Source organism: Taudactylus pleione, unplaced genomic scaffold, assembly GCF_031769625.1.
Source record: "Taudactylus pleione unplaced genomic scaffold, aTauple2 ptg000487l, whole genome shotgun sequence".
Taxonomy (NCBI): Eukaryota; Metazoa; Chordata; class Amphibia; order Anura; family Myobatrachidae; genus Taudactylus; species Taudactylus pleione.
In genome coordinates, this window is record NW_028284889.1 from 3,527,962 (window position 1) to 3,544,815 (window position 16,854).

The window sequence follows — 16,854 nt, forward strand, 5'->3', positions numbered from 1 at the left end:
ATAAGGGATGGCCAGCTAACAGACAGAATCTGGCCTGATGGATTTGCACGACTATCTCAGAGGCTTACATGCAGACTGGCCTTCCTGTGCCGACTACAGTCCTCTGCTCATTCTACTCGCTCTGTGGGTCCCTCGTAGGCAGTCCGGCATGGCGCCTCAGCTGAACCGCTATGCAAGGTGGCCACCTGGTCTTCTGTCCTTATCTTTCTAAGGTTTTATGCCTTTGATACATTTGTCTCTCAGGATGCTTCCTTAGAGCGTAGGTAGGGTTCTCCTATCAGCTCAGGAGCGTTCCCACCCTTGAACTGCTTTGGGACATCCCCAATGTCTCCCTGTGGAGTCCTATGGACCCTGAAGAAGAAAATGAGAGTTATGGTAAAACTTACCTTGGTTAACTCTCTCTCTCTTCGAACTCCATAGGGTCCTAGCTTCTATGGGTTTTCTTCTCCTGGTCACTTGTTTCCTTCTCTGTGTGAGTGTGCGATTCCTCAGTGTACCAGTCTTCCTTCTGTCCTATCCTGCTTCCTCCTTGGGCTTGTTAACAAAACTGAAGTGCCCTCAGGCTGTGGTCGGGGTATAGGGGTAAGGACCAGAGTATCCTGGGATTGAAAAGCTTTGCTGTTGGTGTCAGGGCCTCCAGGTCCCACCTACATCCTAATGTCTCCCTGTGGACCCTATGGACTTCGAAGAAATAGAGTTAACCAAGGTGAGTTTTCTCATAACTTTCCTTTTTACATATATTAATGCCCGGGTCATTCCAGTGCAAGTTACCTTAACATATATGTAATGTTTATACTCTGCGCACATTTAGAACTATTGGAAAGTGTTTCAAATTGCTTTTTTTAATATATCAAGCAGTTTTTGAATTATAAGCGTTTCAAAATGTAAAAAAATCCACATTTGTAAAAATACAAGAATAAAAAACAAATTTTCTTGAGATTGCGACATAACAGGCAACAAACAACATTTCAAGGTCACTAGATCAAATCATTAAAAAGAGATTTAAAAAAAAACCCTAAACCTTGGTTTATAAATTTTCTAAAACTTTTGTTATTTGTCCGTACGAAATTTCAAGCTGTGATCTGAAGGGGATCTTTTATATTAATTTATATTTATAGTAATATGTGAATATTTCTGATTTTAAACTATATTCCAAATATAAAAAAAATTTAAATTGTTGATCATTTTTCAGGTGTGGTACTTAATCTTTAATTTTTTATTTCTTCCTTAAAGTGGTTTAATTACCTGTCATTTCTTGAAGACCGCAACATTTAATAATGCATTATATTATAAATTGAGAAATTTAAAAAAAAAAAAAAATTACTGATAAATTAGTTTGGGTAATATTCTTAATCAGAGTGAATTGTTTTGACAAATGCATGCAAGGCCCAGTCCCCACCAACACCAGAGCCCTGGACTTCTTGCTTTTAAATGTGTCAAAACACTTTATTTTGATTTATAATATTAACTAAATTATCATTTTACAAAGAAATTTGATTGCAATAGTGTATACTGTACATAAAATGAAAGCATCATATGTTCTGAACAAATTGTTTTTTTTTTATTCTATCTTAACCCTGGCCTGTTGAGATTCTTTTTTTACATGACCCTTATAACTAAAACTACATGAGATAAATACTTAAAAGTTCAAGATTTGTAGTCAGCTATAATGTCTCATTAAGTAAACGAGTGCAATGAACATTGGGAAACCAAAAGTAAAAAATGTGGAATGACGCTATCAAAGGATTTTGGTGCTAGAAATCATGTTGCCATACCTATTGGTATTTTATTTGTGTTAAGGTAGTGCATTTTGAATGTCATGTGTTCCACATTGGGAAGTTTCAGTTCTAAAATGCTTGTAAATAGTGTTTACATTTATGGTGTTTTATGTCAATAAAAACCCAAGTAAATCCCCAGTGGGTATGAGACCTACAGTATGTTTAACAGCTAGATTATTCAACACTTTATTTCAGCAAAACACAGAGCATATAATTCATTTGAAAGAAGATCCATTTTAGTAAAGAGAAGGCATACACCGTAGGTAAGAACCTGGTGTTCATGAAGTTTTCATATATAAGTAAAATTAGGGAGGGTGACTGTTATAAGGAGAATAGTCTATTTAGTACCTGACTTATGTTGGGAACACACTGACTGATATATCGTCAGCGAACGGGCGATGTGCAATGGCGGGTTTGTACAGACGATGTCTGTGAACAACGTCGTTCACAGGCATATTGCATCTGCCCTACAGCTGATGTCGATATGTCTTGCATATATATCGGCATGTCCCATACATTTGTAGCAGGGAACCATCGGTGACTGAGATAAACTCGGTGGGCAGTTGTGATGTCTGCGCAGATCTATCGGCCGTATGATTGGTAAGTGTACATGCACTAACCAATTGTTAGATAGGTCGGTGGGTCGGCCAGGTGTGTACCCAGGTTAAGAAGTGCTTACTTGAACAATTGGGAGTGTACGGTAAGCAGCGGCTCAATATTTTGTAATAGGATAAATATGAACTGGTGAGAGTACTAACAAGATGTATAGATATAAGATCAAGAACCAGATATGTGGAAAAGAAGGACTAGAAGAAAACAAATATTTAGTAACCGGATTAAAAGGCCTATTTTTTTAAACTATTAATCCTGCAACAATGTAACCTTTCTCATTATGGCAACTTTTAGTTTCACTCCCATTTACTGTGACCCTATCTGAAGTAGCACACAGTACTCTTACCCTAAAGAACCACCGTCTCCATAGGTAACTTTGTGGAATGTGATATGGGGCTTTTTAACAAGCTCCGGAAAACTTAGATTTTGGCCATTGTAGCCTATGGACTACTTTTTTATCAATTTTATTTTTGCTATATCTTTGGATTCCACATCATAAGCTATCACATTACTTTTCACTGGTATGGGTTTTTATTGGAGCCACTGTTCCATCAAGTGAATGGACTAAATAGCAGCAATATGCGTCAGTGAGCAGTAGCACATTTTACAGTATGTTACAGTATTACCTATTCCTCCTTTACCCACACGCGGTTCGACTTATGTCTTTCTCACACCTTGAGAATTACAAAAGTTGAAACGCGTTGGAATAAAAGAGGAAAAAGTACTACTGCTCCAAGGCTCTGCTGAAGGAGTCCGCATTTTCAAGGAAAAGGTGGTATACCAGGGCTTTACCATCAAACTCTCATGCTTGATTATGTGCCTTCTCTATAGGCCTTTTGCGGTACAAAGTAACTTTTTACCTATAGTGATTATATATTTGTTGTTGAAGTGTCAATAAAACTTGAGAAACCTTTTTACACTATGAGAAGCTGTCTTTAATTCCTAGGTAAGAGTGGGTAATACATTTTTGTTTTCATGAAAATGCAGCCTACTGTATATAAATACGCAGGCATGCTTTTGTACAATAATATCTAATAACGTAATAATTTTTATGTGTTTGCAGCAACTAGCAAGAAATGTAATTCCTCTAAGCATTCACGACCTGGTGAAAGAGCAGGGAGTCTTTCTCTACGCCGAGCAGTTGACTGTGGGGATGGACATCGGGTTAAAGGAGAGTGTCAAGCTCCTTTGGAAAGTAATCGATTACTCATTTATTTTAAATGTACACTAGCCACCTGCTTTTTTTTTTTTTTTTTTTTGTTATGTAATTATTAAGAGTTTAATGCCCTATTTTACCTAGGATTTTTTAAAATGTTACTTGTATTGACCACTTGTTGTACTATGAAGCAGTAAACCCAATAGCGCAGTGTGTCTCCCCTGAAACATGCCCAGTAGTTATGAAAATCATTCTGATCAGTCAATGTTGGTCAGTGCACCAGACAGATTACTGCTATTGGCTTATGTGTGATCATCTTCCAGGTGTAGTAATAGGTCCCAATTACCACTATTGATACCCCTTAATCTCTATACCTAAATGTTGCTATATAGCGCTGCAAGTCGCATAAGAAATAATTGCTTTCCAATCCAATTGTGGTTCCAAAGCACAAAAAGTTATATTATTCAATGAAAAAGTATAACGCGCCGTGATCTAGACAATTAGCACAAAAAGCAAGTAAATACAAAGCCGATACATACTCGTGCGCACTGGTCCCAGTATCTAGTCATCAATTCAGAATCTTGTGGTCATCCAAGAAGAATGGCTGCATACTATGATCAGTACTCCGGTTACATACCTTACAGAGTTCAGCTCTAACAAAGAAACTAGTTGACAGATTTCCATTGGTTCTTGCTCCTGGACATTCTGGTACGATGCAGGTCATAGGTCAGTTCATACAGTGTCACTAGGGGTATGTCACAGCTCCTCAGAAGTTTCTTTGTGTGGTTTTCCCACCGAAGAACTGGTTTACTTTAAACTAGTCAAAATATACTACATACAGATATACATTCTAACCACTAATTTCCTATAATCCAGAACTTGCGGACGCATGATGCGATCTCCTTGCCGATAGAATCGGAGATCTGCGAATAAACAGTGGTTTAGAATGGTACCAAACATGACATGTCTACTAGTTTCAGTACCTTAAATATCATATACATTACATTTCACAACATAAGTATTCGCTATTAAAACCTCTAATATTAACCTCAATGCTTGGGAACCTTGGTATAAGTGATTGCATGTGTGGGTGTGAGAATATTGTGTAAATTCGCTAGTATACGTTGTGCGTCTATGTGTTTTGTACTTATCTGTGCTTTGATGTACAGCGCAACTGTGCTTTGTGCATCTTGTATATTTTATATGTATTATCTGATGTGCGTATAGGTTTTGATTGGACTATATGCAGTAGTTAAGCTGACGCACGAAGCTAATAACCAAGTATAGCGTCGTACCCGATGGTATTGTGCTGACGACGCAAAATGGCGTAGTCAGAGGCGACGCAAAATGACGTCGCCAGATGTTAGTTTAAAAGATTTGGTCTCAGCCAATAATCCGGCTTCCACACCAGGAAAGTACCCTGCTAGGCCAAGTGCTCCAGATCAGCCTAGGTGGGACCAACCTAAATTTATACATGTTGAACTCCTGCTATAGAAAAAGGGAAAGCAGCCCGTTTTCTACTTCTAAAGTATATGTAAATTATATCAGACAGGCGTTAGGAGAAATAAAATCAAATGCAAAAAAAAATAAAAATATAAAAAATATAAAAAAAAATAAAAACAATAAAAAAATATAATGCAAAAATTTTTTTCTTTTTTTTCTTTTAAATTGAAAGAATTAAATATATATACTTTAAAATAAAATGTTTAAGCTCTTTTGTTGAGAAGGTGGTGGAAGCGGGGCTGGCAGAATAGTCGGTTGGCCCACATATAGTATACTGAGCACACTGCTATCCCTAACTATCCCTCACTTACCGCTAGACCACGTCCGGTCCTTGCTTTAGTAGATGTGGTGTAGTAGCCTGGCAGTGTGCCGTGTTGTTTCTCTGGGTCTGCTCCAGTATACTTCGCGCCCGCGCACCCGATAATGACGTCAGACGCCAGGTAGATATAATGTTGCGGCTCTGGGTAAATTTGCTCGATTTCTCTAGTAGAGATGATGCCTCCGGTCACCCAACGCGTTTCACACACATGGGTGCTTTGTCAGTAGATAATTTCATGTATAATGTATATTGCTTTTTCTAATTTAAGATGACATTAGTAAAATATGCTGTGGATGTAACAGTGTGATGAACATAGCAAATATATATTCTAATATCACATATGTAGTCTTTGTCATCTTTTGTAAAAAATGTCCTTCATATGGGAAGAAAGGAGAAACTTGGGAAACAGACCAGGGGAAGCAGAAACAATGCAAAATAGAAGTAATCTTTTCCATTCAGGCTATAAAACAAATATTTTTTTACGGAATCGGTATGCAATACCGGCAGATGTTTATCTGCCAGTTCAAATCCCGACACGAGAAGTCTGACAAAAGGAGATCCCGATGCCAGCTAGTAAGTACCCAAGTTCCACCCCCTCCCCTTCTATTCAGGCCCAGGGTATAGCCAGTAATTTCTGTATGACAGGGAAGGTATACAATCCTGGTCTTAAGATTGTTCACACATGCATTGAAGTTCGCTGTGCACTTTGTCTGAACCTTCTCTGCTCACGTACTATGGCGAGCGGATATCCTCTTTGCTGAGAATGCTTCGTGCAGGGGTTGAAAAGGGGCAAGACTCAAAAATAAAACAAAAAAGATCAAAGTGCAATACGATCGTCTGTTGCACCCAGAAAAAATACATACATACAACGTCGACAGAGGAATAGCTGCTTTAATCTTTTTTTTGTAAGTTGTGGATTTTGGCACTGTTTTTGCATATACACTCTGTTTCTCAGGAACCTTAGAGTCAAAGGGGGTTTATTTACTACACGTCAGGTTCTAAAACCCGCCATTTCCGATCATGTTTATGACCATATATAAAAGGGCAATGCATTAACTAGCTGTGTTTTGCTAGTAAAAGCATTGCATAAACGCAATCGGAAGCTCTGGGTTTAGAACCCGATGCTTAGTAATAAACTGCCATGCCTATGACTGTTGAAGAGATGTGAATGTGAGGAGGGAAAGTGATCTGATCTGTTAGTATAGAAATCTAATGGACATGTGTGTGTAGTTATTGGTCTGTACAGTTTGGCAAGTCATGGCTTTCGTATTTAATCTCCTCTTTTGTCTAAACCCTGGAGATTCTGAAATTGAATCTGCTCATAATCTCCCAAACATGTCCCAAGCATGGAACGCTTTCTGTTCTTTCATTTGTCAGGAGAAGAAGAAAATACATTTTGAACATTTTATTCTCATTTAATTTCGGCATTATTAAGTACACACCATATCGCTTGTGAAATATTTATCAAAGGTTGTTTTGGTTTTCCTAAGGTTGTAATGGCACCAAAAGTGGCAGTAGGCATGGATCACCTAGGTCTCTAAATAATGGGAGTCCTGAGGCACCCTCTAGCTCAAAAGCAGATGAACGGCAATCTGACCTCCTCACTGCTGAGATACAAGCAATGTGCATGGAAAAGACCAGAAAAATAGTCACCTTGGGGTAAGTCACCTTTCTTTTTGTGGTACGTTGCCAAGAGTATGTAATGGAAACTTGGAGGAATCACCATGCTTAAATAACGCATTCGATACTAACCATTGTTTTCTTGCTTGTTTGTACTGCAGCAATTTAAGTGTAGGCTTCTTATCAGAAAAAAAGAAACATTTGATGCTATAGTCAGTTGGGTTTCTTTTTTACATTTTAAATCTTCTTGTGTCAAGGTCAAATGCTAAAGGCTGGGGTGGAAAAGATGCTGTGCAGACTGGAAGCTTGGATAGTGACCAAGAAGCAGGGGAAATTAACTCTCTGATATCCAATGAAGCTTTACCTTACCATGATGAAGGTAAAATACACCTCCTTTTTAATTATATCATGGATTCTGCCCCAGTTTGTTGAAATTATGCAGCTAGTTTTTATTATTATTAGTACTAATAATAAATTATTATTATTACTACTACTACTATTATTATTATTATTATTATTGTGACTTGTACAGTAGAACAAGCATTTGTGAGCATTTTAGTGTTTTTTCATGTGGTTTAAAACCATGGTAAGATTCAGTATTGGCTGAAAAAGAAAGAATGAGGGTAATGGAAAAGATCACATGTGGCAATGGTAGCTATGCACTTTTAAATATATTAAGTAGACCAATTTCTTTATTTGAGAAGAGTTTATTTTACACTCAATAGTTATACCAAAATATAGTCATGTTAACCATATTGAATCACTGAATCTTTGTGTGTCCAAGTGTCTTATTATTCTAGGCCTATGTAAGTATCAAGAGACATTCTTAAAGAATCATAGTTTAAAAACTTTTTTGTTCTTTATTTGAACAACCCTGACTACAGCCCATATTTGCTCCTTAGTGAAGACAGCACTGCAAATGTGCATTCATGTCTGCCAGGGGGTTTTCTGGAATGAATTTCATCTTGAGAATACCTTCAGCATTCCTTTCCCTTGAAAAGAGGATGTCTAGATGATGTAAATTTATCCACATAATCTTTACATTTAAGCAGATTTTCAACATTACCCATAACCTATATAACAGTGGAACAATTTGAGGATAAGTGTATTGTCTAGTATTCCCAGGATGCAAATATAGAAGAGGTATGGGTTATGGTACACTGGTCAAGTTCAGAAATTTCCCTACCCACATAATTCAATGTGAGAGTGTTATTCTTACCAGAAGGTCACTGGACTCCCAAGGGGTAGATTTACTAAAGCTTCTAAAACTGATAGAATCTGATTGGCAACATCACTATCATTTTCTAGAATGCAGTAGACAAATGTTAGCTAGAAACTGTTTGGTTGCTATGGGCAACACCTCCACTTGTCTGCATTAGAAGCTGTAGTGTATTTACCCCCAAGACTGCAAAACTGTTCCATTGGGTGGCTTCAGTGAACTATGCGATCTCATGAAACAATGTATATATCATATCCTGGCAAATATTACTGTATTTATCAATCCTGTGTTGATTCCTGAGCTGCCATTCTGTCTAGAATCTCCCACTACCCCTAATTATTAGACTGAGGGAGTGAGATAGGTTTTTACTCTTGGTGTGGTACCTCCCTTCCCTGTTTCCCTATGCACTCCCAACTGTGATCCTTTTTATTCTTGTCCTGTTCTCCTTCTTAACTATATGGAAACCCTAATACTGAAATATATACCTTGCAACGCAGTGTATTTTGTTTTCATGTTCTCTTTTTCTTGTTGGCATTGTACAAATTGTTCAGTATCATATGTAATGGAGTACATATCCATATTTGAAGCAATGTATCAAAATATGCTGCTTTATGTACGTGTGTGTTACACAACATTTCTGAGAGAAATGAAAATTGTGTTTGTCAGAACTTACTATATGAATATTGTTACTGAAATATTCATTGCATAATCTTTTTTTTTTTCCTCCATGTGTTGTGCACTTATCTTAAAGCCCAAAATGCTGGCAAATAATTGGTATCATCTGAATCACAAAGCTTACTCAGTAGGCAATTTTGAAAACAATTGCCAACTACATCTATTGTTTGCTAGCTGTGTTAGCTACAAAAGTCTTGATGATTTTTGTAAGCGATCTTTAATACAAAGTGTGTTTTATTTATTTCTTGGTATATCTCTGCATTCTTCCACCCCTGCACTCATTTAAATTTCAATGACTGATGCCTTGTAATACAGAACTTATATTAAGGTGCCAGCATCCATCCCTATCTGCAGCATGTGAAAAGTGTGTAGGTGTTGGCATTTAGAGAAGGTCTTTCAGTGACTTGGTATAAGAGACGTTTTTCACGCTTAGTCACTGCTGCGTGATGTTCTACTGTACTATTTAGTCTAATTTCCAAGCATAGTGCATTAACATTTTCAGTGCTAGAACTAGTCATGCATTTCTTCACAATGTATCACACACACACACACACACACACACGTGTTTGGGTTGATTAAGTAAAATACTGTTTTTATTTGTGTTTTTATCACAAATGATATTCTGTGTTTTCGTTGGATATTTGTATACTGTAATCTGTTCTCATCTTACACTGATAGCTGCTGTGTGTTCCAAGCACGTCCTTCACATTTTGCCAGGAATGAGTAGTGACAGTGACATTGAGTGCGATACTGAAAACGAAGAGCAGGAAGAAAGCATTACCTGTGATGGCTTCAATGACACGTTCACGTCACAGCCTTCTGCTGAAGGTGAGAATATATTGTGTTCGCTGAATTATTAGAGATTTTTATACAGAAAAAAGAAAATGCAGGTGCACACTCTAAGCACTAAGAATACTGATAATCAAAACCTTTACAATAAACTCTAACAATTCACATGGAGTATAAATAAGATTCTTAGGGCCTGATTCAGAGATGGACACATGGCGATTACAGACGCAGATCGAGCGATTGTTTGCCATTGCGCATACGTATAAGCCGCACTGCACAGGCGCCGAGAGCGCATTGCAATTACGGATGCACAGAGGAATACCTTGCAAAGTGAGTGACAGGTTGCCAGCGTTTGGGGGAGGTAATGGGGGATGGTCAGGAAAATGCAGGTGTGTCTTGACAGTTTAAACGCTGTTACATGGGCGTACATAAATTAGCCCTGCGATCTCCTACACAGAATAAGAGCTCTCTGCGTGTCAGAAGAGCTACCTAGTCTGCGGCCGGTCAAACCTGCTGCAAGGGCAAGATGGCCGCACGATGTGCGTTGATACAACCGATATTTACGCAGGTAAGCGACGTCATACGCATACGAGAAGGCAGCAGTGGGGTCCTTATGCTCGGGTTGGCTTTGGAACTATTAACATATTTTCGGTGCGACTTTGCTTATGAAATCACAGCTGCAATCGCATTAGCGTCCATCTGAATCAGGCCCCTACTACATGTTTGACCTAAATGTATGCCCACCTACCACATCAAGTTGAACCTCATCAGGTCGGTCCTTAATTCTTACACGTTATATAGATTTTTTAATTCATTTATTTTTTTACCTGTCTTTCTCAAACTGTAATTACCAGAAGAATGAGTTGTTCCGTAGCTCATGCCCGGAGCTTCCTGACATCCAGATCAAATAATTTTTTTTCATCTTAGGTTAGCAAGGTACAAGAATTCTGCACTAGGTAGAAGTTAATCTCAAGCTCTACTGCTTGTGAATTCACCAAATTCCCCTATGCTGTTTGGAAAAGTAGGTGACTTCCACCCACTGTTCCGTTCTTTATGGATACATACAGAATTCCAAATGGTTGGTTTCTGGATCTCTGGAGTCCTACCTGCAGTTATTCTATTTGTCCCATGTGTTGGGTTTAATAAAAGCAGAACAGCAAATTCTGCCTTGTAGCAATATGAAATACAGAGGTAGGTTTAATGAAAAAAAAAAAATCCTTTCATTTAGGGGGGGGGGGATAGATTCAGGCTTGCCAGTCCATTTGCAAAACTTTGCTTTATAAGTCAATTTTGACAAAAAAGGGAAAGACAAATGCACCATGACTAAAGCAAACTGCTTTTGAAAAAGAAAATTCACTGCTAAAGGCCTAAGATGGCCGTGATGCATTCTCTGCTACCGCAGAGTATGATAGTAGGGTGCTGAGCAGATTGCCAAACTTGACTGCAGATTTCCTGTATACATATCCATTTTCACAAATCCATTGCATCGATTTCTCAAAGATGGACTTCTTAGGAAGTATCTTATATTTGTTTTAAGCTTTAACTATTCCCTTCTCCAACTCTGGTGTAACCTATTTACAATATCATGTACTGACTTTGCTCTGGAATAATCCATCTGCTAGAGTAGAGCCTCCAAGAAATTTCTGTACATGCAAATTTAGTATCCATAGGTTCCTGGATATGATAAAATTATGGAGGTGAAGTTGTGTAAACTGCTTTATCACATCCTGATGATGGGGTCAGTGTTGAGAATGCCTTACTATAGTCCAGCACTGCAGATTCAGTTCTTTGGCTTCTCTCTCTACTTCTGTTCTTACCTACTACAATGGACCCTGTACTAACATTTACACTGAACATGGAGAGCAGTTTGAAAAACACTCCAGATCCCTGAGGGATCTAGATTCCTGCATCTCTTATTTCACTCCAGGAATACGAATTGGCAATTTTGAAGTCATCTTACAAATTGGCTATCTCTTCCAATTTGCTATCTTACTATATTTTTGAAATACCAGGGGGAAAATAGGTGTCTCCCATCCAGGAGCTCTTTCCTTATAGACAGTTGGTTCACATTGCTGTCTGACTGTTCCTAATCCTGTAATAATCCAGAGACTGCCTTTGAGTCTCTCTGTAAATAACTTTACTTATGCTTGGTTTAAGCAACACTTCCATTGCAAAATGGAAACCATAGTTTGGTCCAGTAGCCAAATTCTTAATTCATTTAAAAGATTATGGTTATATGTTATATGAATGACTGGTGTCTCAGTCCTGCAAAACACTGCTGAAACCAATATGTTTGCTTTACCCCCACTCTGCTTTTTCGTCTGTGATCACATAGGAAATACTTGTCCTTTTTATGGTGGATGTATTGTTAAAAACATAATTTCTATTAAGGTGGGGAATTAAAGTGAAGTTCACTTTCCAAACTTACTATGGATCCTGATCCTTGGTTGGCTGTACCCAGTGGTTCCCAAACTGGGTGCTGTGTCACCCTGGGGTGCCTTGGGGGCACTTGTAGGGGGTGTAATGGGTTGGCTGTCCAGGACCAAATAAAAGATGTGTTCAGTGTGATTGGTAGCTACCAGAACTGGTTTTGCCTATCATAAAATACATGGACAAACAGAAGTGCAACCCTGTCTTACACCACAGGATTAGATGACAGAAAGAAAGAAATAATGTATTTAATTTAATATTCTTTGCTGAATTTCTCAATAAGAAACTTTTGGCATAGGGCGCCGTGAAAAAACGGCGTTACCCCCTTGATTTGAAAGGAAGGAAATCATATAGTAGTGCCCCCATAGTTATGCCCCTGTAGTAGTACCCCCTATAGTTGTGCCCCTGTAGTAGTGCCCCCATATAATGCCCCTGTAGTGCCGCTTGTACAAAAAAAACCAAAAATACACCTTAATCCCTGCATCTGCATCCTCCACCGTTCTGTCCGCCCGGCTGCTCCTCTGAACTATGGGAGAGACATCATGACGTCTCTCCCATAGTGCGCATGGAGAGAGCCGGAAGCTGGAGTTCAGTAGAGAACTCCAGCCTCCGGCTAACGCGGCGCTGCAGGGAAGGAGCCGGGCGCCCGCTGGTAATATCATCTCAGTGGGCGTACGGCTTAGAGCCTCCCTGCGGCACAGCCGGGCATGCATATGAATCATTCCATATTATAGAATGGTTCATATGCATGCCCGGCTGTCCGTCCATTACCCCCAGGAAATTCATTTTTACCCCGTGTGTGGTAATTTACCCCTGTTCCCCGACCACTGCTCTAAGGCAGCGTGATTCAAGAAATTTTGGGAAAAACTACTCTACTCCCATTCCAAACTTCAAAGCATTCCCATTGCTCATTCTCTTTTGAGTCACCATATCTATCACCTCTGTGATGGAAATAATACAATGTGATGGAGCCATACTATGTAGACCCCTTCACTTTCAAACTCAACAAAACTGTTATTTGCCTATTTCTCTCAGGATGGCCCTGTTACCGGGTATTCTGTTGTTGAAATATTTTTTTTTCACCTATTTTTCTTGTTCATGTATCTGTCCCTTTTTTACTTCCTCTCCATTACCACAACTAAAATAATGTTAAGCTGTAGTTTACAATGCTTTTATAAAACTTGATTGCTTTGGAGACATTTACAGTCAGGTGCATAAATATTGGGACATTGACAGAATTTTCACGGTTTCTATATGTGCCTCCCACTTTTTAAGGGCCAAAAGTAATGGGACTATCAACTCAAAAGCTATTTCATGGACAGGTGTGGGCTATTCCCTCATTATTTCATTATCAATTAAGCAGGTAAAAGGTCTGGAGTTGATTCTAGGTGTGACATCTCCGACCACACAGCGCACTGAATTGAATAGCTCCGGGAGCTCGCTATCGGCACTATTCAATTCGCGTTGAATTGAATCGCCCCCAGTTATGTTACAACCTGTAATTTATTTTATTTTTTTTATCTGAATTTTATGTGATGGATCTGCACAAAATAATCTAATTTGGTGAAGTGAAATGAGAAAAATATATATAAAAAAAGAATCTTTATAAATAAAATTCTGAAAATTGGCATGTGCATATGTAATCACCCCCTATGCTATGAAGCCCCTCAAAAGTTCTGGTGCAACCAATTACCTTCAGAAGTCACATAATTAGTGAAATGAAGTCCACCTGTGTGAAATCTAAGTGTTACGTGATCTGTCAGCATAAACACACCTTTTCTGAAAGGCCCCAGAGGCTGCAACACCACTAAGCAAGAGGCATCACACCATGAAGACCAAGGAGCTCTCCAAACAAGTCAGGGACAAAGTTGTTGAGCAGTACAATTCTGGGTTGGGTTATAAAAAAATATCCAAATCTTTGATGATCCCCCGGAGCACCATCATCATCAAATGGAAAGAACATGGTACCACAACAAACCTGCCAAGAGAGGGCCCCCCACCAAAACTCACAGACCGGGGAAGGAGGGCATTAGTCAGAGAGGCAGCACAGAGACCAAAAGCTATTTCATGGACTCCATGTGGCTAGGGGGAACAAGCGTTTGTGGTTGAAATCCATATACAGGTTGAGTTTCCAATATCAAAAAGGGATCAGGGGTATTTTGCATATCGGAATATTCCGTATTTTGGAATATGTGCATACCATAGTGAAATATCTTGGGAATGGGACCCAAATCTAAACACAAAATGTATTTGTTTTATATACACCTTATACACACAGCCTGAAGGTAATTTTATTCTGTATTTTTAATAATGTTGTGCATTAAACAAAGTTTGTGCACATTGAACCATCAAAAAACTATTTCAGTCATGCTCAAAAAATTCCGTATTTCGGAATAATTGGATATAAGAGACTCAACCTGTATATTTTCTCTATGTGGAGATGGGGGTGGGTGGGAGGATTAGCAGGAAAGGGAAACAGTTAAGCATGTGTGTTATAAAATGGAGGTATGAGAAGAGGATGCAGAGCATTCGGAAGAAAGGCATGGGCCAAATGTGCCATAATGGGGGGGAGGCTTTTTGACTGAAGAAGGGAAGATGCAGTCCTGCATTGCACATGGGTTTGTCCAGATTGCTAGGGTGGGAAAGAGGGGGTAGAGGTCTGTCCTTTAGGGCAAATAAAGGAGTACGAAGTGGACTTTTACCATGTTTTGCAATAAGACTTCTTGCAGCAACCAATATAATTAGGCTAGTTTTGCATGTAGATAGTTTACTTATATCTTGGGATGAATAGCATAAAAGAAATATTCAGGGATCATGCTGTATATTGTCTCAAATTATACAGGTGATTATGAACCAATCACTGGGCAAGTCCAGTAATGTGCAAAAGTGAACGAGGCAGAGGGATACATTTAGCTAAATATCTCAGGGGGTATAGTACTACCGATAGTACAGCTTGTAGGACCAGGGCTGGTTCTAGACCAAGTGGAGCCCTGGACGATAATTTCCTATGCCCACCCCCAATTCACTGACCCCATAGCCTCACAAACACGCTGCCCCCCTCACAAATCACTCTGCTCCCACACACTTCCCCCTCACAGAGCACACTGCCCCTCCTCATACATCACCCCCATTACAGATCACACTGCCTCCCTCCCTCACAGATAACACTGCCCCCACCTCACAGATCACATCCTTCACACAGGTCCCCCTTATAGATCACACTGCCCACCTCTCTCTCAAACCATACAGGCCCCTCTTACAGTTCACATTGCCCCTCTCTCACAGATTGCACTGCCCTTCCTTCACAGATCACACACCCCCCCTTACAGATCACACTGCCCCAAATACAGCACACCCATTATAAAGAACGCTACCCCCTCATAAATCAGACTCCCCTCAAAGACCGCACTGCCCCCTCACAGATCACACCGCCCCCTAAGACAGCAACCACCCTCACAGATCACACTGCCCTCACACACAGTCCCCTCCCCTTTTAGATTACACTGCCCCCTTCACAGATCACATCACCCACACAGGCCCCCATTACAGATCACACTGCCCCCACACACAGTCCCCTCTCACAGATCATGCAGTCCCCATACAGTCCCCCTTATGGATCACACTGCCCCACACAGCTGCCTCCATCACAGATCATAAATCACACAGTCCCCACCCCCCCTTACCGATCACACTGCCCCCACACACCATCCCCTCCCACCCCCCCCTTACTGATCACACTGCCGCCACACACCGTCCCTCCTTTACAGGTCACACTGACCCATGCAGTCCCCCCTCACAGATCGCACTGCCTCCCCCTCACAGATCGCACTGCCTCCCCCTCACAGATCGCACTGCCTCCCCCTCACAGATCGCACTCTCCCCTAACAGCACACCACCCATAAATCATGCAGACCCCCTCAGAGATCACGCTGCAACCTCTCATATCATTCTGGCAATGGAACTTGGAGATTTTATGGTTTCCCTGGACATTCAGGATGCGTATCTGCATGTGCCTATTACGCCATCCCACCAAAAATTTCTAGACTTCGCTGTTCTGCAGCAACATTTCCCGTTTCAGGCACTGCCATTTGGTCTGTCAATGGCTCCTTGGGTCTTTACCAAGATAACGGCAGTTATTACAGCCTACCTGAGGCATCAGGGAGTCAGAATCCTGCCGTTCCTAGATGACCTCTTAATTTTGTCACAGTCACAGGCTGTTTTACAACACCATGTCCAGTTGACCATTGCCTGCTTGCAAACACACTGTTGGCTCATCAATTGTAAAAAGTACTTCCTCTCTCCAACACAGAGGATGGTACATCTGGGTGCACTACTGGATTCTCAGGGACAAAGGATCATTCTGCCAGCAGACAAGATTTTGGTACTGCAATTGCGGGTGCGCAAGCTGCTCTGCAATCTTAAAGTATCCATTCACTCAGCAATGCAGGTCCTGGGGTCCATGGTATCCACCTTCGATATGGTGGGATACGCCCAGTTCCACTCCAGGCCTTTTCAACAACTGATTCTATCACATTGGAACTGCCAATATCAACTGATCCGGTCCCAGATGATCCTCCTCCCTCAGGAGGTGCGGCTTTCCCTCATGGTGGCTGCAGATGTCTCATCTGGGCAAGGGTCGCCCGTTCTGGATCTCAGAGTGGGAGATCCTAACTACGGATGCTAGCATTCGCGGATGGTGTGCCGTGACGGGTCATCATACCTTTCAGGGAAGATGGACAACTCGGGAAAGTCA

The 16,854-nt window shown here is 40.3% G+C and overlaps 1 protein-coding gene across 1 annotated transcript in view; it reads left to right on the plus strand.

The window, feature by feature from the left end:
* The window catches only part of TRIM37 (tripartite motif containing 37), a 211,563-nt gene that overhangs the window by 173,388 nt on the left and 21,321 nt on the right, over positions 1 to 16,854 (plus strand). The window contains 4 exon segments of the mRNA XM_088449534.1: positions 3,454 to 3,585; positions 6,859 to 7,027; positions 7,246 to 7,367; positions 9,561 to 9,710. Of these exon segments, the coding sequence (XP_088305660.1) occupies positions 3,454 to 3,585; positions 6,859 to 7,027; positions 7,246 to 7,367; positions 9,561 to 9,710 (573 nt within the window).